This window comes from Nycticebus coucang, chromosome 7 (genome assembly GCF_027406575.1).
Source record: "Nycticebus coucang isolate mNycCou1 chromosome 7, mNycCou1.pri, whole genome shotgun sequence".
Taxonomy (NCBI): Eukaryota; Metazoa; Chordata; class Mammalia; order Primates; family Lorisidae; genus Nycticebus; species Nycticebus coucang.
Genome location: NC_069786.1, coordinates 57524503 through 57546225, shown reverse-complemented (window position 1 = coordinate 57546225; position 21723 = coordinate 57524503). Strand labels below are relative to the sequence as shown.

Genomic DNA, 21723 nt, shown 5'->3' with positions numbered 1-21723 from the left:
TCTCTTGTTATTGGTCTGTTCAGATTTTCTATTTCTTCATGATTCAAGCTTCACAGGTTGTAGGTTCCTAGGAATTTATCTATTTTTTTCAAAGTTATCTGATTTGTTGGGATATAATTGTTCACTGTAGCCTCTTATGATCTTTTTTATTTTTGTGCTATCAGTTATGATATCTCTTCTTTCATTTCTGATTTTATTTATTTGAATCTTCTCTCTTTTCTTAATTCTTGCCAAGGTTTGTCAGTTTTAACTTCTAAAAAAACCAACTTTTGTGTTCATTTTTCTATTGCTTTTCTAGTCTCTGTTTTGTTTCTTTTTGCTCTGATCTTTATTATTTCTTTCCTTCTGATAACATAGAGCCCAGTTCTTTTTCTAGTTCCTTCAAATGTAGAGTTATGTCATTTATTTGAGATTTTTTTTTAATGTAAACTTTTGTTGATGGGAAATTGTCTTTTAAACAATGAAGTGAATGTTTCACTTCATCCTAGAAGTTTTAGCCTGTTGTATTTTTTTTATTTTTAAACTGTTTCACTTCATCCTAGAAGTTTCGGTTTGTTGTTTTTTTTTTTTTTTTTTTTTTTAGCAGTTTTTGGCCGGGGCTGGGTTTGAACCCGCCACCTCCAGCATATGGGGCCACTGCCCTACTCCATTGAGCCACAGGCACCGCCCTGGTTTGTTGTATTTTAATTTTCATATTTCTCAGGATATTTTCTAATTTCCTTTTCTTTTTTGACCCACTGGTTGTTCAAGAGTGTTTCATTTAATATCTTTGTGAATTTTTTAGTTTTCATACTGTTATTGATTTCTTGCTTTATCCCATTGTGGTCAGAAATAATACTTGGGGGGGGAGGTGGGCAGAGGGAGGGAGGATTAGTGGGATTACACCTGAGGTGCATCTTACAAGGGTATATGTGAAACTTAGTAAATGTAGAATGTAAATGTCTTAGCATAGTAACTAAGAAAATGCCAGGAAGGCTATGTTAACCAATGTGATGAAAATGTGTCAAAAGGTCTATGAAACTAGTGTATGGTGCCCCATGATCACATTAATGTACACAGCTATGATTTAATAAAAAAAAATAGAAAGAAATAATACTTGGTACTTGGTATGATCTTGATAATTTTAAACTTCTTTGGATTTATTTTGTGACTTAACATGTGATCTATTCTAGAGAATATTCTGTCTGGGTGCACTTGAGAATAATGTGCATGATGCTGCTATTGGGTGGAATATTCTGTACTTGTCTATTGGGACTATTTGTTCAACAGTGTTGTTTAAGTCTTCTGCTTCCTTATTAATGTTTTGTCTAGACTTTTTTTTACCTATTATTGAACATGGGATAGTAAAGTCTCCTACTGATTTTGTATTGTTTACTATTTTTCCCTTCAACTGAGTCAATATTTGCTTTATATGTTTAGATGCTCTGATATTGGGTATATAAATATTTATAATTGTTACATTTTCCTAATGAATTCATTCCTTTATAAGATGTCCTCCTTTGCCTCTTCTGATAGTTTTGACTGAAAGTCTATTTCATCTGATATAAGTGTAGTCATCTCTCTCTTTCCCTTTTTACATATCTTCATGGAATATCTTTCCTATTCTTTCCCATTTAACGGATATTTTTCTGAAGTGACTTTCTTGTAGACAGCACTTATTTGGCTCTTGTCATTTTATCCATTCACCCACCCTGGGTCTTTCAATTGGGGAATTTAATACATTTACTTTTAAAGTAATTATTTAAGGGGAAATTTTATGATAGCCATTTTGTTAGTCATTTTCCGTTAGCCTTACAGTTCTTTTGTTCATCTTTTTCTCTCTTGCTGTCATCTTTTATATTTTATTAAGATTGTTTGTGTTGATAACCTTTGATTTCTTTCTATTTTTCTTTTGTGCATCTTCTCAATATTTTCTTTGTGGCTACAATTGGGCTTGCATAATTTATCTTATAGCTATAGCAGACTATTTTATTCTGATAACAAGTTCAATCACATACAAAACAGAACTGTTTTTTTTTTTTTTTTTTTGTAGAGACAGAGTCTCACTGTACCGCCCTCGGAAGAGTGCCGTGGCGTCACACGGCTCACAGCAACCTCTAACTCTTGGGCTTACGCGATTCTCTTGCCTCAGCCTCCCAAGCAGCTGGGACTACAGGCGCCCGCCACAACGCCCGGCTATTTTTTTGTTGCAGTTTGGCCGGGGCTGGGTTTGAACCTGCCACCCTCGGCATGTGGGGCCAGCGCCCTACTCACTGAGCCACAACTGTTTTAATTCTGCCTCTCTTACACATTTTATACGATTGTTGCCACAATTTACATTTACTTAAACTGTTTATATGTTAACATATTTTTATTTATTAAAAATATTCTGGCTCCACGTCTGTAGCTCAAGCAGCTAGGGTGCCAGCCATATACACTGGAGCTGGCGGGTTCGAATCCAGCCCAGGCCCACCAAACAACAATGACAACTGCAACCAAAAAAGTGGCTAGGTGTTGTGTTGGGCATCTGTGGTCCCAGAAACTTGGGAGGCTAAGGCAAGATAATTGCTTAAGCCCAAGAGTATGAGGTTGCTGTGAGCTGCAATGCCACAGCACTTTACCCACAGTGACAGCTTGAAACTTTGTCTCAAAAAAAAAAAAGAAAAATTCTAATTATTAAATATTTCACATTTTTACTAGAATTAAAAGTAATTTAGCCACCACTATTACAGTATTACAATTCTGTATTTGTCTATATATTTACCTTTACCAACAAGTTTTATATTTTTCTTATGCTATCACGTTGCTCTTTAGTATCCTTTTGTTTCAACTTGAAGAACTTACGTTAGTATTTCTTATAGGCAGGTCTAGTGGTGATAAACTTCCTCAGCTTTCATTCACCAGGGGAAAGACTTTATCTCCCCATAATTATTAAAGGATAGTTTCATTGGCTATAGGTTTTTTGGTTGGCATTTTTCTCTTTCAGTACTTTCAATGTATAATCTCACTCCTTTTTGTTCTACAAGGTTTCGGCTGAGAAATCTACTTATACTCTTACGAAGTTTTCACCTTGTACATGACAATTCACGATTCTCTTGCTATTCTCAAAATTCTCCCTTGACCTTTAAATTTTGACCACTTGAGTATCAAGTATCTTAAAGTGAATATCTTTGAGTTCATCTTTTTGGAGTTGTTTGGAATTCTTGGATCTTGGATCCCCAAATTTGAAAAGTTCAACAATTATTTCTTTAAATGAACTTTCTTATCCTTTTCTTCTCCCATCTCTTTCTGGAATTCCCATAATACTTACATGGATCCACTTGGTAGTGTCTCATAAGTCCCTTAAGTTTTCTTCACTCTTTTTTATTGTTTTTTCTTTTTGTTCCTATGACTAAATAATTTCCAATTATCTGTCCTTGAATTCACTGATCGTTTCTTCTGCTTAATATAGTCTACTGTTGTACCCCTCTAGTGAATTTTTTAGTTTAGTTATTATATTTTTTAACTCCATAATTTCTATTTGATACTTTAAAAAACATTTTCTATTTCTTTGTTGAATTCTCACTTTGTTCATATACTATTCTCCAAGCCTCAGTAAGCATGTTTGTTATAGTTATTTTAAGTTCTCTGTCAAGTAAGTCACATGTCTCCATTTCACTGGGGTTAAGTTTTGTAGATCTATGCTCCTTTGTGGGGGAGCATATTTTCCTATTTGTTCACTTTTGTTGATACTCTCTGTTGGTATCTTCACATTAGACAATGTAGCCTCCTCTCCCATTGTTAACGGTCTGGCCTTATACAGGAGAAGACTGCCACCAATCATCCAAGGTATATTCTGAGGCTTCTTAATTCTCATGCTGGTCCAATCTATTTTTTTTTGTTACTTTTTTCAGTCCCAGGCATCTAGGGTATGACAGGCCCTGTCAATATACTAGGAAAAGTGAGACTAAAGCTCCTCTTCATGCAACCCCTAGAAATATAAAAAGCCAATACTTGGACATGTGAACCAACTTTTTCTGTCCTCAGGGAGACACTGGAAGATAAGATTCTGACTGCTTACTCTGTGCTGAGCTGGGGTTGAGGAAATATGATGGCTAACAATCTAAACTGTCATCTCTGTTCTCTAGGTGGCTAGATTATATACCATCAGCCTCAGACACTCAAGACAGAAGCCAATCCTTTATGTAGCCCTCATACAAGTGTGGCATTGGATACGCAGAACAATTCTTTTCCTCTTCTGGGAGGAGCTGGGAGAGGGGAGTCTTTTTCCATTTGTATGATTTTGTGTTTAGGGTAGTAATTCTGGCAAGCATGCATTTTAAATATGCTAACCAGCTTCAATGAATTTAGTTTCATATTCCCTGGGGTGCAAGAACTTTTTAATTAGTTGCTGGATTTCTCACAAAGGAAATTTATCCATGATTTTTTCCTGAATTTGTGTTTTATTAAAGGGGAGAAGTGTCCAGGGATTCCTAATCCACTATCTTACTGATATCGCTACTTTATCATGTTTTAATTGACTATTTTTGTTACTTCCAGTATACTCATCTCTTTAAGGCAGCTATTTTCCAAAAGGCTAATAGCATTAAACAGCTTGTTTTCTCTAGGCACATTTCTTCTGCTTCCTTAATTAAAAATTATTTCATTAATTTATCAACAGCAAACAAGTTCTCATATATGGCTAAAAATTGAGCAATCCAGAAATATACACTGGTGGTAGTCTCTTTGTCATTTTTATTTTGTGAGAAAATTCTGCTAAAAGATATTTCATTTTAAAGTTTATAATATTTCTGGGCGGCGCCTGTGGCTTAGTCAGTAAGGTGCCGGCCCCATATACCGAGGGTGGCGGGTTCAAACCCGGCCCCGGCTGAACTGCAACCAAAAAATAGCCGGGCGTTGTGGCGGGCGCCTGTAGTCCCAGCTACTCGGGAGGCTGAGGCAGGAGAATCGCTTAAGCCCAGGAGTTGGAGGTTGCTGTGAGCTGTGTGAGGCCACGGCACTCTACCGAGGGCCATAAAGTGAGACTCTGTCTCTACAAAAAAAATAAAACAAACAAAAAAAAAAAAAAAAAAAACTTTCCTTTAAAGTTTATAATATTTCTGACAGCCTTTTTGTGAGTCAAAAATATTGTGATGACGATTAGTCTGGTTAGGTTGAGATACATTCTATTCTTTTAGTCCAGCTATAGTGTTATTACATAATAAACAAAATGTTTTGCCATCTAACTAACAAACTAATCTGTAATCCACTATGCCATAAAAATATGACATTCAAAATTTAATTTTCTCTTATATGTTTTGCTTTACATTTTAGTCTTTTGCTTTAAGAATTGGCTTTTCATACTTCTGGGGGTTGCACAAAGAGGAGCTTTAGTTTCACTTTTCCTAGTAGACTGACAGGGCCTGTCATACTCATGCACTGGTAATAAAAAATAAATAAAATATCATGGTACAGTGAAATGTATGGCACTCAAACTCACTGTGATTTATAGTACACTAAACAGTGGTGTGAACAAAGATAGAGACACATATATTCTTTGTCACAACTCTTCAACTCCTTCATCGTCATGGAAAAAAGCAGCCATAGATAAAATGTAATGAATAAGCATGGCTATGTTCCAATAAAGCTTTATTAATAAACACTGAAGTCTTAATTTCATATAACAAAATGTATTTTATATCACAAAATATTACTATTTTTTTCCAATCACTTTTAAATATAAAAATCATCCTTTTGCTATAGGATATAAAAAAAATGTCTACAGCCAAGATCTGGTTCATAGACCATAGTTTGTCAACCCTTTACATAAGATTTTGGATGTAAAATATCAGAAAGTAGAGGTCCAGTCATGTTTGGCTTTTTTTCTCTATTGTCCAAAATATTTTTTATTTTGGTTGCAAAATACTGTGTCATAATTATAAAATCAACATTAATTACTTTTGGCTTTTCAGTGAAAAAATAGTTTTGAAATTCTAACAATTCTGATCAGAAAACCATTTTAGCTATCGTTTAGAACTTGGGAATGAATTGGTTGAAAGGAGGAAAGTAGGAGAGTACTGTTATCAATAGAATTGTGTTGTATGGTTGCTTTGAGCTTGGTGCTTTCCTTACGTTATTTGGACTTTGGGTCTTTATAGTTTGGATATGGTTTGTCCCCACCAAAACTCATGTTGAAATTTCATCTCTAATGAGGCAATGCTGAGAGGTGAGGCCTAGTGGGAGGTATTTGGGTCATGAAAGCAGATTCATCATGAATGACTAGGTGCTATTCTTGAGGTAGCAAGCAAATTCTCATTCTCATAAGACTGACTTAGTTCTCAAGAGAATAGATTCATTCTTTTGATATAGGGTTCCCCTGCTCAGGTGTGCACAGAGACACCACCACTGCCACTCTGCCCCTGCCATTCCCCAGGCCTGGATGAGCTCAGAAATCAGACCCCTATCTCTAGGCACAAACAGGCTACCCTTTCCAGGCCATACCTTCTGGGCTCTAGCAAGGTTATGAACAAAGCAGCCTGAAAGGTTCTGTAATCTTGTAGTATCTTATAATAAACCAATAAACATAAGTAAATGATTCTCTGAGTTTTGTGAGCCACTCTAGCAAATTAATCCCCCCTGGAGGGGACTGTAAGAACCCCAAGTTGAAGTTGGTAGGTCAGAAGTTCAGGAGACCTAGTGTAGCTATAAGCCAATTTTTTGCCCAAATATCAAAGAATATCAAGATAGGGACATAATTTTCCCTATTAAGTACTTGCTTGAAAGACTTCAATATATGCTACACGAAATATAAATTATTTTTAAATTTAATTTGCCGGGCAAGATTTAATGATGAGTTTAACTTTTTCATTAAAGTTTTAAATTTATGAATTCTCAAATATCAGATTAAAATGTTACTGGACTTATTTATTTTATTATAGTGAAACATAATTAGAAACTTTTGTATTTACATATCAAATGTTTAAAAGCTAATTAAATAGCTGATGAACACTATTCATGTACCTAACTACATATAAATTATTATATTAGTGACATATTGCTGGATTGTATATGAATGAGATTCAATGCAACACATCTCTTTAGTACATTTCTAGTTTAAGAAAAAGTGCTCAATACTATGAGAGGACACAAAAATGTGTAAGATGAAAATTTCTTCCTCTGAGAGTTTATAATCAAGTAACAAAGTTAAGATGTATAGGTATACAAAACAATAATACACAAAAAGGCATAAAGTCATAAAGGGAAGTTGGGAGAAGGAATATAATTCCTCTCCTGGGGAAGATCAGGTAATGCTAATAGATGAGCAAAAAGAAAACTTTGGGGAAAACACCAGCAAAGGGAGAAGATAAGAAGGCATCAATTTGGCATGGAGCAATATAAAATGATTTTGAATGGAAAGTCTATAATAATATTCCTAAAGTTTTACTGCTTCTTCTATGTTCTCAGAGTTCAGAAAAACAGCAGGACTTTTGTTAGAAGCACATGCTCAGAATATAGGGAATAATAGTATCTTTCTCTAAACAGGTTTTCTCTGTAGAATGATTTGGGAGAAAATTCAACATGAGGGGAGAAATGCTGGTTAGAGGAGGTAGAATGTTAGGAAACAAAGAAATATATATGAAAAAAATGTTAGGCATCCTATACATATATGCAAAAATTAACTCAAGATGGATCAAAGACCTAAACTTGAACATAAGTGATACAGGGTTCCCCCATTCAAGGCTGGAGAGGGGACCCTAGTTTCCTAGGCCTGGGCAATTTCATGTAAGCTGGGCAGGCCTCTTCTGCAGTGGATACCCTACCTTTTTGCTTGAGCTGGAGTGACTGCATTCATTCATTTATTAATATGCTCATTAACTTTGAAAAGGTGTCTCCCATCCACCAAGTCCTGGCAAAACGTAATTCTCAAGACCTTATACCCCTAGATAAAAGACCCACCTGGAGACTTCCCACTTGGGTTTTTCCCTTTGCCAGAAGCTCTGGTGCTTTTTATTCCTTCTGTATTCCTTTCTATCTAATAAATCCTATCTTACCACTAATCTGTGGTCTATGGGTTCATTCTTCAAATCCCAGAGACCAAGGACATACTACAGAAAAAAATTCTGGTAACATTAGAACCAAAACTATAAAATTCTTAGTAGGAAACATAGAGAAATGTTTCATGATACTGAATTTGGCAAAGACATCCTGGATCTAACATTAAAAGTACAGGCAATAAAAGTAAAATATACAAACTGGACTAAATAAATAGTAAAAATTTCCGTGCATCAAAAGACATAATTAACAGGGAAAAGGCAATGTACAGAACAAGAGAAAATATTTATAAATCATATAAATAAGGAGTTAATACCTAGAATATGTAAAGAACTTGTATAACTCAACAATAGTAATCAAATAGCCCCGTTAAATTAATAAAAATTTCAATTTCTATTTAACCCAACATCTATTCAAGCCTATTAAAAAATGGACAAAAGATTTGAAATAGACATTTTCCCAAAGATGATATATAAATGGGGAATAAGTATATGATGTTCAATATCACTAGTTATTAGGGAAATACAAGTTGAAAACACAATGAGATATCACCTCACATCCATTGATATTGCTAGTATCAAAACACACACACACACGCAACCAGAAAATAACAAATGTTGGTAAGGATAAAGGTATGGAGAAACTGGAACCTTGGTCATTTGGTGAGAATGTAAAATGGAATAGCTGCTATGGAAAACAATATGGTACTTCCTCAAAAAATCAAAAATAGAATTACCATATGATTCAGCAATTTTACTTCTGAGTTTATATTTGAAAGAACTGAAAACAAGATCTCAAAGAGAAATTTGCATACCCATGTTCATAGCAACACTATTCAGAATAGTTAAGATATAAGAGGAAGTAAAATGTCCTGTGATGGGGCGGCGCCTGTGGCTCAGTGAGTAGGGTGCCAGCCCCATATGCCGAGGGTGGCGGGTTCAAACCCAGCCCCGGCCAAACTGCAACAAAAAATAGCCGGGCGTTGTGGCGGGCGGCTGTAGTCCCAGCTGCTTGGGAGGCTGAGGCAAGAGAATCGCGTAAGCCCAAGAGTTAGAGATTGCTGTGAGCCGTGTGACGCCACGGCACTCTACCCGAGGGTGGTACAGTGAGACTCTGTCTCTACAAAAAAAAAAAAAAAAATGTCCTGTGATGGTTGAATGGACAAGGAAAGTGGGGAATATACAATGAAATATTATTCAGCTTCAAAAAGGAAAGGAATTCTGATATATGCTACAGTGTGGCTAAAATTTGAGGACATTATGCTAAATAAAATATGTGTTACAAACAGAGGAATACTATGTGATTCCACTTGTATTAGGTATCTAAAGTAGCCAAATTCATAGAAATGAAAGTTAGAATGGTAGTTGATAGGGGCTGGAGACAGATGGGAAAAAGGAAGTTGTTTTTGCTTATAGAATTTTGTTTATAGAATTTCACAGTTTTGTAAGATGAAAAAGATCTGGACATAGGTTGCGCAATAATGTGACTGTACTTAACGTTACTGAATTGTACTGATGGCAAATTTGATAGTCTGCATATTTTACCAACAGAAAAAACATTTTTAGAAAAAAATTTTAAAAGTTTTTAAAGTTATCAGGTTTTTCGACACTATTGTCTTCAAACACCTTCTGGGGACAAGGCATGTTTGCAAGAGGGACTTTACCTAACAAATGCAACCAGTGTAACCTGGCTTATTGTACCCTCTATGAATCCCCAACAATAAAAAATGAATAAATAAATAAAAATAATAAAAAAAAGAAAAAAATTGATTAGTTTTGCCAAAATGGCTAAAATGATAGTATATTACATTTGGCTATTAAATTTTATTCTATGATCACCTAATTAGTTAATAGGATAGATGGTTAGACAATTAAGTACACGAACTCATGCTAGGAACAGTGCTACATGCCTCATTGCTGAATATCACTTCTCTTGGGAAATTATGCACCAATACCAGGGCCTGGTCTACCCTTCAAAGCAATTTTGGAACTCTTTTCCTGAAATGGCCATCAGAGCTGTTACCATACTAAGTCTGACAATTAAGTTGTGAATTTATCCTAGAAAAAGTTCACTGAAGGGTGGACTAGACCCTGGTATTGGTGCATAGCTTGCCAAGGGAGTACTTCTAAGGTAACCACAGTGATATTCAGTTATAAAGTAATGCAGCACTTTTTCTATGGTGAGTTCATGAACTTAATTATCTGAACTTGGACTGTTTTAGTGCCTTGCTTCATTGACTTAACTGCTACGCCTGCAAAAGATACAGTCATATCCAGAAAAAAATACTAAGTTTTTTAGAAACACAGTTATCCATTCTGAGAAAAATCGGATAGGACAAGGGTAAACAATGAAGAGAGAACTGAGGTGAATAAGAGGACCTAAAGGGACTCTGGGTTGTTTTTATTGAGTCCTTGTGAAAACTGACCCAACCTATCTATCCATCCACCCTGGACTCGGTATAGTGTGGCACTCTGCCCAACTTTCATGTTGTCTTTTAATCAGATTCACTGGGAAACAGGCTCTAAAATGTGTCTGTCTTACCAAGACTTCAAACAGACTTGCTATTTCTTGTTCATTCAGTCAGTAGAGTGAACAAATGTGATGTTGTGCAGAACATCACTGAGCTCAAATCTGTTTGGACTCTATTATGACAGAAGGTAGGACAGTTGACACAGTGCCAGAACAAAACTAGAAATGGATACCGCTGTACTTTCCACTGGAATGTTAACTACTTGCGATACTCTTTTTTGATAGTAATAGGAAAATAATGGATTTTCCAGATCAATAGCAGCATACCATGCTCCTGAGACCATGTTCACCTGCTTTAGCAAAGATTCTATATCTGAGACAGCAGTTGCAATTGGTGCAACCACTTGGTTGAGTTTGAAGTAGTCCACTATGAACCTCTAGGATTTGACAAGATTCTAAGATTCTTCTGTGGCAAGCCTGATGCATATTCTTGGTATTTAAAGGGGATACTAATCCCTGCCATTCCCCTTCTGATACAAGATGATTTTCATTTATTTTCAGAGTCCTCTAACCCATTAGTTTTTAACCCCACAGATGAAATAAACAATGTGTGGGTTCTGCTGACTACAAAGTTTGTCTACTGGCACTATTTAGAGGTCAGAGGAGTGACGGGTTCCCCAGAAACAGCCACTTAGAGATTTGTGTTCAGGGAATTTGTTAAAGAGAATTGCCAGCAAGAACATCTGTGAAAGATTATAGGAAGCAGGACTTGGTGCACGGTGCAGTTGCAACAGAGGCCTCAGTCAATTCCACAGGGAACTCTGAAGCTGGGACAACTCTTCAGAATTGCCCCACATTGAGGCAAAGAGGCCAGGCTTTGGTACTCCTTCACGGATAATTCACTGAATTAGCATGTCCCATCGACAAGGGGAGCTCCTTTCAGTTGATGGTAATTTTGGTGTGCGTCCTCAGCAGGTAGCACCTCTGGCAACTGAGGAAATAAATGCCTCGATCCTTCCAGAGAATGTTGGTAGTTCATGTGCCATCCACTACCAGCATTTCCAGATTTAGCAAATAAAAAACAATAAATAAAAATACTGTACAGGATATACTTATACTAAAAAGTTATTTATTGTTTATCTAAAATTCAAATTTAACTTGGCATCCTGTGTTTTATATAGCAACACTATCCACAATCCATGTAGTATAGAGCAAGTAAAAAAATTTTAAGGGTATTAATATCTTTCTCTTTTGTAATTTTATACTTTGGGTAGTACTAATTTCACACTGACATGAGAGATCAAAAATAGGAAGTGGTCAAATTCTACAATTTTTGCTCTAGTCAGAATCCTGAGGTTATCTAATTATAGGGATTCAATGCCCTTCACTACGTTTTACCATAGGAAAGCAGAGGTAGGCTCAAAAACAACACTGCGGTAACATTAAGGAGGTTGGGTACGAAAAAGACACAGTACACAGAAGAGAGAAAGAACCAGATCAGAGGCAGTGAGAATGCAAGGAAGGGGAGAAGAAGAGACCCCTGAGAGAGATTCAAAGTGTTTACATGATGCACAAAAATAGAAAATGAACAGAATCTAATAAAATTGTATTCTTTTGATTTTAGGTAGTAGTTGAAGACATTAAAATGGTAAAAGAATATATACAACAAAAAAGAAATAAGTTTGGAGGGAGAGAATTAAACAATTGACATATTCATCAGAATACATAATAAACATGAATAAATTAATATATTACATCAAGCTGTTGTTATTGAACAGGTGATCATTTTCCATTAAATATATTCCACCTGAGATTTTATAGATATTTTTAACCACCTGGCATTTCTACAAGCTGTACTAAGGATGTTAAATTATACCAGTAATTTTATTAGCTTAGTATATATACATAAATCCTGAGAAACACTAATTTTCGAATTTAAAATCTTTATTGAAGGGTTTATATGTTAAAAATACATTTGTCTACAATAGCAATTCCTAACTCTATTTCATTTAAAATATTTATTATGCATTATCTATATTACTAATGAAGCTTTTAAAAAGTAGTTCTTTTCTTTTCCTTTAATTGCACAAAGGCAGGATGCTATGGTTTGAATTTGTTCCTTGAGAAGCATGAATCGAGAACTTAATCCTCAATGTAACAGCATTGGGAGTTCGGGCTAAAGGTGGTGTTAAGGTCATGAGGGCCCCGCTCTTGTGAATGGATTAATGTGGATTATGAGGGCGTTGAAGCTCTGCATTCCATCTTTCCATTTCTGTCACCCTCTCTCACCCTTCTTCCTACCACCATGGGGTGACATAGCACAATGGTCCTTGACTTATATGGGCCCCTTGACCTTGTACTGCCCAGTCTCCAGAACTGTGAGAAACAAATTTATTTACTTTATAAATTATTTAGTTTGTGGTGTTCTGTTATAGCAGTACACAGCAGAAGAGGAATTACCACCACCATTACCTCGGCAATGCCACCCTTCTCACTGGGCCCTCTCACTCACCAGTCACTTGATACTCTGTTGCCAGCTGATTCTTCTTGAACCATGACACCCATTATATCACTCTTGCATTATTTTCTAATTCTGGATATCAATCCAGAACCACTAACAGATCTATTAAATCACTGTGTACATGGGAAAGACACAGTACAGAAGATACAGAAGAGAGAAATATCACACCAGAACCCTCCACAACATTTTCAAATGGTATATTGCTTATCTGTTTAGTGTGGTCTAGGGACAGAACAAATATTAGAAAGTCAAAATAAAGTTCATTCCTATTTTCCTTTAAAATTATAAAATGTATATCTGTATACCTGTGCATTCTATATTTAATTTTGATCACTAATGACTTAGCCACAATTATTAGCTTCTGGAATTAAAATATCCACCACTGATATATAGTAAATAGAAGAAAATCTGGTCAACTCAATTGCATTCTACCAATCAGAAATGACTTTTAATAAGCATTGTGCGCTGTCAACTGTATTCCCTAACTATGCTCAGCAAAGGAAAATGTATGTATGCAGATATAATAATTAAACTGATCTTAGTAAATTTGTTTTTGTATTATATATTATGTATTTCCTGTGTAAAACAACCAGTTAGCATTTTACTATAATTATTTATAAAATAGTAATTGTTAAGTTCCAATTATGATACAGTATACATCATAATCTTTAAACAAGATGGCTTTTCTCTGGAATTGAGCATATTTCTAGACTAACTTCTTGCTTTCTTGGGGCTTTTGGTGTGTGTTTAGTAAATATAAGAACAGCTTGCCATGGCATGATGTAAGGAGGAAGGTAAATATGCTATTGAAAAAAAAGTAATATAATGAAATTTCACACAAAGAGAAATTATTTTTATATTATCCACTATGAGTTTAGATTTTTCAAGGTTTGGCTTACTTCGATATAAATCACTAAGTTAACCCAATGAGTATAACTTTCTCTGGCCTAGGTATTTTCTGTGTAACAAGCAAAATGTCAGGCACAGAACAGGAATAGTTGTTGAAAGTTGTCTCTAAATATTACAGTGACTCTCACGTTATGTAATTGTGGCAAAAGATAAGATCTAAGAACGATGAATTTAATTGTAATTTTAATTAAATTAAAGTGGCTACATTATAATGCTTAAGGTGAAAAAACCTATACCTCTCAGCTTAGTGGGTTTATTAGATTTCTCTGATTATTTGTTCTTAGGATCACCTCAGTTTCACTTTTCAGTCAAAAGACTACAAATACTATATACCTTGTATTTCACTAGGAATAAGTTCTGGTTAAAAAATAAAAACAAACTAATGCTGTTAGTACATTAAGTTGAGGTATAACAATAATTGTCAATACTTAACTCTTATGCGAACTCTGTTCTGAGTATTTTTCCCTAAATTCTCATGTAAGTTTTAGGAAATATATTCCATTGCTATCCTTATTTTAACAGTTAAGAGAACTGAAGTGCAGAAACATTAACAGTTAGCCATTTGATCATACTAGTTGAATTAGCTGCTCCTCCACCTGTCAAATATATGTATATATTTATACAGACACACATACAAGTAAAACAAGAATTCCAATTGCCCTTAACTCTCTTCCAGTGACAGCCTACTCTGACGACATAGGCCAAGTTAGATACTCCTTCTGTCCTATACTCAGCTCTCATACTACGTATAGAACTTAATATGCTTCTTTGTCATCACTTTTTCATTTCCCAGTTGATTATGATTCTTTTCTTTTTGTGCAGTTTTTTTTTGGCCGGGGCTGGGTTTGAACCCACCACCTCCGGCACATGGGGCTGGTGCCCCACTCCTTGAGCCACAGGCGCCGCCCGATTATGATTCTTTAAAGCAAGGATTATTAAAAGACGGGCATACAGGGCAGCGCCTGTGGCTCAGTGAGTAGGGCACCGGCCCCATATTCCGAAGATGGTGGGTTCAAACCCAGCCCCGGCCAAACTGCAACAAAAAAAAAAAATAGCCGGGCGTTGTGGCGGGCGCCTGTAGTCCCAGCTGCTTGGGAGGCTGAGGCAAGAGAATTGCGTAAGCCCAAGAGTTGGAGGTTGCTGTGAGCTGTGACACCATTGCACTCTACCAGAGGGTGGTACAGTAAGACTCTGTCTCTACAAAAAAAAAAAAAAAAAAGAAAGAAAGACGGGCATACAACACAGTGCCTGTATAACAGGAGTTCACAAAATGTCTTTTAGATTTGTTTGCATTGCCCATTGTTTGCAGCTCTGATTATTGGCTTTCCTGACTGTACTGAAACAATCAGATATATCCCCCTCCACCACTAGTGCACCACTATCCTGTTTCCCCGAAAATAAGACAGTGTCTTATTTTAAGGTGTGCTCCAAAAAATGCGCTAGGTCTTATTTTCAGGGGACATCTTATCTTTCCTGTAAGTAGGTCTTATTTTTGGGAAAACGGGGTATTACTCTTATATCAACTTCCACAATTCTCTACAACATGACAGACCTCACATTTCTCTTCAAAATACTTACAGAAAGCACACCAATAGCTATCCCAACAACAACAAAAAAATGTCTTATGTAGAGGAATGGACACCAAGCTTGCAAAGGACAGTTACCGATTCTTATCACATTGAAAGGACATGCTGAGAACAGCACAGTCTCCTGGCAAGCCTAGAGATGTTTTGTGACTTAGGGGCAATCCCCCAAGTAACTCAGTGTTCCAGAATGAGATAAGATCGGTCACTCACTAGTAAGCATGTGATAAACATTGATGCTTAGTACTTCTTCATGAGGGTTGTGGGGAAAGAACACGTGAGGAAAGAATGCGTGGGGAAAGAGCGCATGAGGAGGGCACGTGCCAATCCTTAGGCATGCTGGCCTCCTATGTAATTACCTTAACTCTCCACACCTGTTATGTATAACCTTAATCAACAGCCATTGCTGAGGGGGCTTGAGCCTACCCTGCACCTAAGGTTAGCCCGCCTCCAGCAAACATGTACTGCTAATCTGTGTCAGGCCTGGTTCCTTCCTGTGGCGACCGAGACCAGTGCATAGGGGTCGCGACAGTCTTACCTTCTAAATCTTCTTTCTCAAAGTGTGTTTTGAGAATAGAACGAGTTCCACCTCTATCCACGACTGCCTCTTCATCATTTCTCTGTAGAATAAAGAGAAAGAAGAATAAATGATAATACATATTTGCTGTTAATTTCCAAAAATATACCTTACCGTGAGCTAATTTTGGGGACTTAATTCAGTCAGTTAAATCTACATGTGCATGAGTAGTCTAATTATAAGTGTTGATTTTTAAAAGGAAAGTAAAATAAATTTGACCATATATTCAGAGAAGGAATTTTATTTGGTTTTCCCTGACACTGAAAGCAGTCAAACATTGCAGTTGGCATCATTTTTTAGTGAGATAAAAAATAGAAAACAAATGGTTATCCTGTCAATTTAGCAGCATACATTTTTATCCCTGATAAAGAATTCTTGTTAACAAGATGACATCTTGAACTATATAAGGAAAATAAGAAAATCGTTAGTATTAACACTAATAATGCTATGGCAGGGTGAAATAATTCCACTGCCATTAAAAATGGGTTGGAGTATCTAATCCCTTGAAAGCAATTAGAAGCAATTATTAGGTAAATGACAACTCTAATTACTTTGCTTCAGTATAATGCATTTTATTCAAGCTAAACAGTGAATTATGATCATGTGCTTTAAACTTTAATTTAGTTTCTACATATATTTTTACAGAAGCTATGTTTTCTGAACGTTGTATACATGCTTAAAATAGTATACTCAGTAATTTGGTACTCAATAAAATAATGCAGGCAAGGTTGAGTATAATCCATTTTGGCTATGCAGAAATGGACAAAATGCAAAATATTAAATGAATCAAAACATAAACTAGTATATTTACAATTTCTATCTGGTTGTGAATGGCAATTAATACTCCTATAAGAACAAAGAATATCAAGTTACACCATTCTTGGACATTAATAAGGTGCTTCCAATTATCATTTCTGATTAGTTTACTGATCTCCTAGAAAGGTCTTCCAGAACTTAGATGTTAGACTAAATGAGGTGGGCGATATATGGTTAACTGATTTCTTAACTATTTATGATGTTGGAATAAACAGTGTTAAAACACTAAAGAGATGTTACAGTCAGGTGTCTAAAATGGGAGAAAATGAGATGATCATATGGTCTTTGTTACTGCTTCTGTTTATGTGATGAATCACATTTTTTTTTCCTATATGTTGAACCATCCTGGGTCAGGTGGATTTTTTTTTTTTTGAGGTGCTGTTGAATTTGGTTTTAGTATTTTACTCATAAGTAATATTGGTCTATACTTTTATTTTATTATTGTGTCCTCCCTAGCTTTGGCATCTAAGTGATAATGACTTCATAGAATGAGTTGAGGAGGATTCCCTCCTTTTCATTATTGTGGAATAATTTCTGTAGTATGGGTACCAGCTGTCCCTTATAAGTCTGGTAGAATTCGGCTGTGAACAAATCAGGAGACATCACATTACCAGATTTCAAACTATACTAAAAGAGTGTAGTAACCAAGCAGCATGGTATTGGCACAAAAATAGAGACATAGAATGAAGCAGAATAAAGAACACAGATATAAAACCATCCACATACAGCCAAGTGATCTTTGACACAGCATACAACAATATACACTGGGGAAAAGGAACTTAGCCACATGAGGAAGAATGAAATAGAATCCATTTCTATCACCACTCACAAAAATTAATTCAAGATGGAGAAAAGCCTTACATTAAGGCATAAAACCATAAGAATTCTAGAAGAAAATGTAGGAAAAATCTCTTCTAGATATTAGCCTAGACAAATAATTTATGACTAAGACCCCAATGGCAATTATAGCAACAACAAAAGTAAATAAAGGAGGCTTAACTGAATTAAAAAATCTTCTGCACAGCTAAGAAAATAATCAACAGAGCAAATAGACAACCTACAGAATGTGAGAAAATATTTGCAAACTGTACATCAAATAAAGGGGCTAATATCTGGAATCTACAAAGAGCTTAAATAAATCAGCAAGAAAAAACAACCCAATTAAAAAGTTTGCAAAAAACATTAACAGAAGCTTTTCAAAAGAAGATAGACAAATGGCCAATAAACATATGAAAAAGTTTTAATGTCACGAATCATCAGGGAAATGCAAATTAAAACCATATAATGATCACCTTACCATTTATAGGATGGCTTTTAATAAAATGTCCAAAAATAATAGATGCTGGCATGAATGCAGAGAGAAAAGAATACTTATAGACTATTGATGGGACTGCAAATTAGTACAACCTCCATGGAAAAGGGTATGGAGATTCCTCAAAGAAATTAAAAGTATACCTATAATTTGGTCTAACAATCCCATTACTGGTTATTTACTGATGGGAAAAGAATGCTTCCGTGTTCAGAGGTCAGAAAGGGCACTATAATACTAGTACCTTACAGTGGCAACAACTACAAAATAAAAGGTTTACAGGGAAGATATTGTCTGCTATACAATACAACATTTACTTTTATTTCAAGGACCTGAATCAATTTTTAACTTATGAAAATGGTTTTTCTCTTTATTTATACAAAGCATGTATGCTATCCTTGAACAAAAGATAATTCCATTGAATAGTTAATGGAAAGATACCGAGATAAAGTGAAATTTTGCAGTACAAGTAGAAGTGGAATCTAAATAAGAAATATTAAAAGTTAACTTTATACAAGTAGAGATGATTTAATTTTAATGTTTCTTTGAAAGAAAAAATAAAAGATATGAATGTAATTAAATATAAATGTTTCTTTCTTCAGCATCATATACATTATCCCCTTTAAGTACTCACTGGATGTTCCATAGAAACATCAAATATATGGTCTCTTAGGCTGAAAATTCCCAAGACACAAATTAATGCTCATATATATATTATGAAAATTCTCTGTTTTGACTATAGTTCAAAAGATTATTTCAATATTGTTCAATATACTATTATCCTTCCCCCTTATTCCAACAGCAAGTATTGGGTGTGATGAGGTGAATGCAGAAGAATGTACAGCCTTGGGTACCAGAACTTGCAGTTACCCCAAGTATACCAGTAAGATAAATTCTTATTTCATCTTGTATTGAGTTACCTTCTAGATTTGTTGAACATCAGACACATTAATTCATGCTAATTTCCATGTATATTTACTCATTTAGGAACACACGTTAGCATTGTGTAGTGAAGAAAACACAAATATATTACATGGTCCCTCCATACAATTTACCCTTCCTACAACATGGAGTCAAAAACGGTGTGATGACTGATTCCAGTAGGTAGTATACCACAATGTTTTAAAATTTTTTAAGACATGAAAAACAAAACAGTCACATATTCATTGTGTCTCATTACAACACAGTGTCCCACATATATGTAATCAAACAAAAGTTTCACAAACCAATATTTACCCTTACTATAAACAATGCATTCTCATATATTCTATTCTAGGATATTCTATTTAATTTAAGAATACTAGTCACTATCTATTACATTTATATCAGGACTTAATAATGGCTTGTCATCTGCAATTTGCAAAACATTGGTAAAGACTATGGCCCTGGAACAGAGTAACAGTGCCCAGTCCTTATAGAAATCACATCTTAAGTCTATTTACATAGTCTGTTAACTTAATACAGAAGCTATAATTTATAACTTTTGAAGTTAATATTTTTCAATTTTTGAAGTTTGAGTTGTGCTAAGTTTAGGATTTATAATTGCATAAGTCATACCTTTTGCTGTATTATTTTGACTTGTTTCTTCCTTCCATCAGGAGTAAAGTGGTTTGTTCTTCCTAGTCCCACTAAAGTACATATCCCCTATGCCTTCTAAAGGAAGAACAAAGACGGCGTACATGCTTGCACTAGTTAAACCCTGATTGTTACTAAACAGAATTTGTATTCAGCCATTTTAAAGACAAACACTTGTAACCAGCATAACCAAAGGCATTCTATGATTCTCTGTAACTTGATGACTTCTGAACAGTAAGACATTTGTATTTTGAATCCAAATATGTATAAATGTAAATTGGGAACATCTCCAGCTCCAAAAATGTTTTTAAAAGGAAGAATTTTTATTGTTGTTGGTATTTTTTACTGAACAAGTATTAGAGAGCAACAGCAGAAAAGAGATTTGTACCTTGGGTCTCACATCTGTAGTATTCTTAAAACAGTGTATTCTCTCACAAAAGAGCAACTAACATGAGTCATTTAATTGTTAAAATGGTCCCCCAAATATTAACCATTTCTTCAGAATTATTTATAAATATCATTAAGCTCTTTATGAATACATGAAAAATGCATTATTCTGATTTATCACAACTCTTATCTGTGGTCTTCAATGAAATATAATTTTTCCAGTTTTACAAATTTTTTCATGTCCTTTATGCAGTCATTTTAGCAATTATCTTTGCATCCTAAAATGAATTAATAGATGACGCTGCATTTATTTTCAATTTAAAATTCTTTCTTCCCTACAACTATTTACATTCCTGCTCTTCTACCCTGTTCATTTCTTCTACTTATAAATCCCCATTTTTATTGATTTTTAGTTTATCCCTCCATTATTACCACTTGGTAATCTAAGCAATTATATTTATATATACACATACTCCTCTTTCTTAAACATACTAGAAACAGTTTTCTGTTCCTTGTTTTTCTTAATAATATGCGTTGGAAGTTATTTTACATAAGTATATCAAGATCATTCTTATTCATTTCTGCAGCTGAATAATACTCCATCGTACGCATGCCCCTAATTCACTCCACTAGCCCCCTATTGACAGACATTTGAATTGCCTCCCTTCTCCTCAATTATTGGCAATGGATATACTTGTATATTTATCATTTTGTGTTTTTGCCAGTTTATATTTTGAGATGATTCCTAGAAGTGGGATTGCCTTGTCAAAGATTAGATAAATTTGCAATTCTGCCAGATCGTCTAAATTCCCCTCCATAAGGGGTCCTATCACCCTGCATTATTTATCATATCAATTTTTTAAAGCAACCACTTTTTTGCTTTTCTATTAGATATTAGCATAGTATGATGTGCTGTATTCTCTACTAACCCTTACAGATCCACTTTCTACTCTTCATCAGGCTCTGTCTTTATGGACTGCAATCACCAGGTTCCTTGCCTGCTAGCTTCTGACTGAATTCAGCCAATGAGAGATAATGGCAGAGGACTGGAGGCTGGAGGAGTCATATTTCCCATTGGGCTATAGTTTGTCAGTGGCTATGTTCTTCTATCAAAGACCAAAGCTCTTGTCATATGACTGTTATAGCTCTTCTAGTTTTCATTAACTACTCTCACATCTTGCTCCTTTAGGCCTGGGGTGGCAACAGGTTCCTGCTGCTGCAGGTCTTCAGGATTTCACTAACCCTATCTGATTTCCCTTTATCCAGCCCAGAACTTTATAAACGGTCCCTTCATTAAACTCTTTTAATGACCCCTTTTGAATAACCATCTGTTTCTTGCTGTGACTCTGACCTAATCATACACATATATATGACAATTAGTATGTCACATTTACTTTAATGACTAAAAATCCATGACTTCAAATTGTGTGGAAATGGGCACATAATTGAAATGACAACTTATGTGCATGCCTTTGACTAAGAAATACCTACTAAAAAAAAAAAATACTGCTCAATGAAGGGTAGAGTGAAAAATGGTGGAGAGACTCTGGGTTATCAAAGAACTATC

At 35.2% G+C, this 21723-nt stretch overlaps 1 protein-coding gene across 7 annotated transcripts in view; it reads right to left on the bottom strand.

Annotated features, from left to right (window-relative positions):
• Nucleotides 1-21723, bottom strand: part of SLC4A10 (solute carrier family 4 member 10) — a 362931-nt gene that overhangs the window by 211652 nt on the left and 129556 nt on the right. For all 7 annotated transcript variants that reach the window (XM_053596759.1, XM_053596756.1, XM_053596752.1 and 4 more), the window contains exon 2: nt 16031-16112. In XM_053596759.1, coding sequence (XP_053452734.1) covers nt 16031-16112 — 82 coding nt within the window. The remainder of the gene's footprint in view (nt 1-16030; nt 16113-21723) is intronic.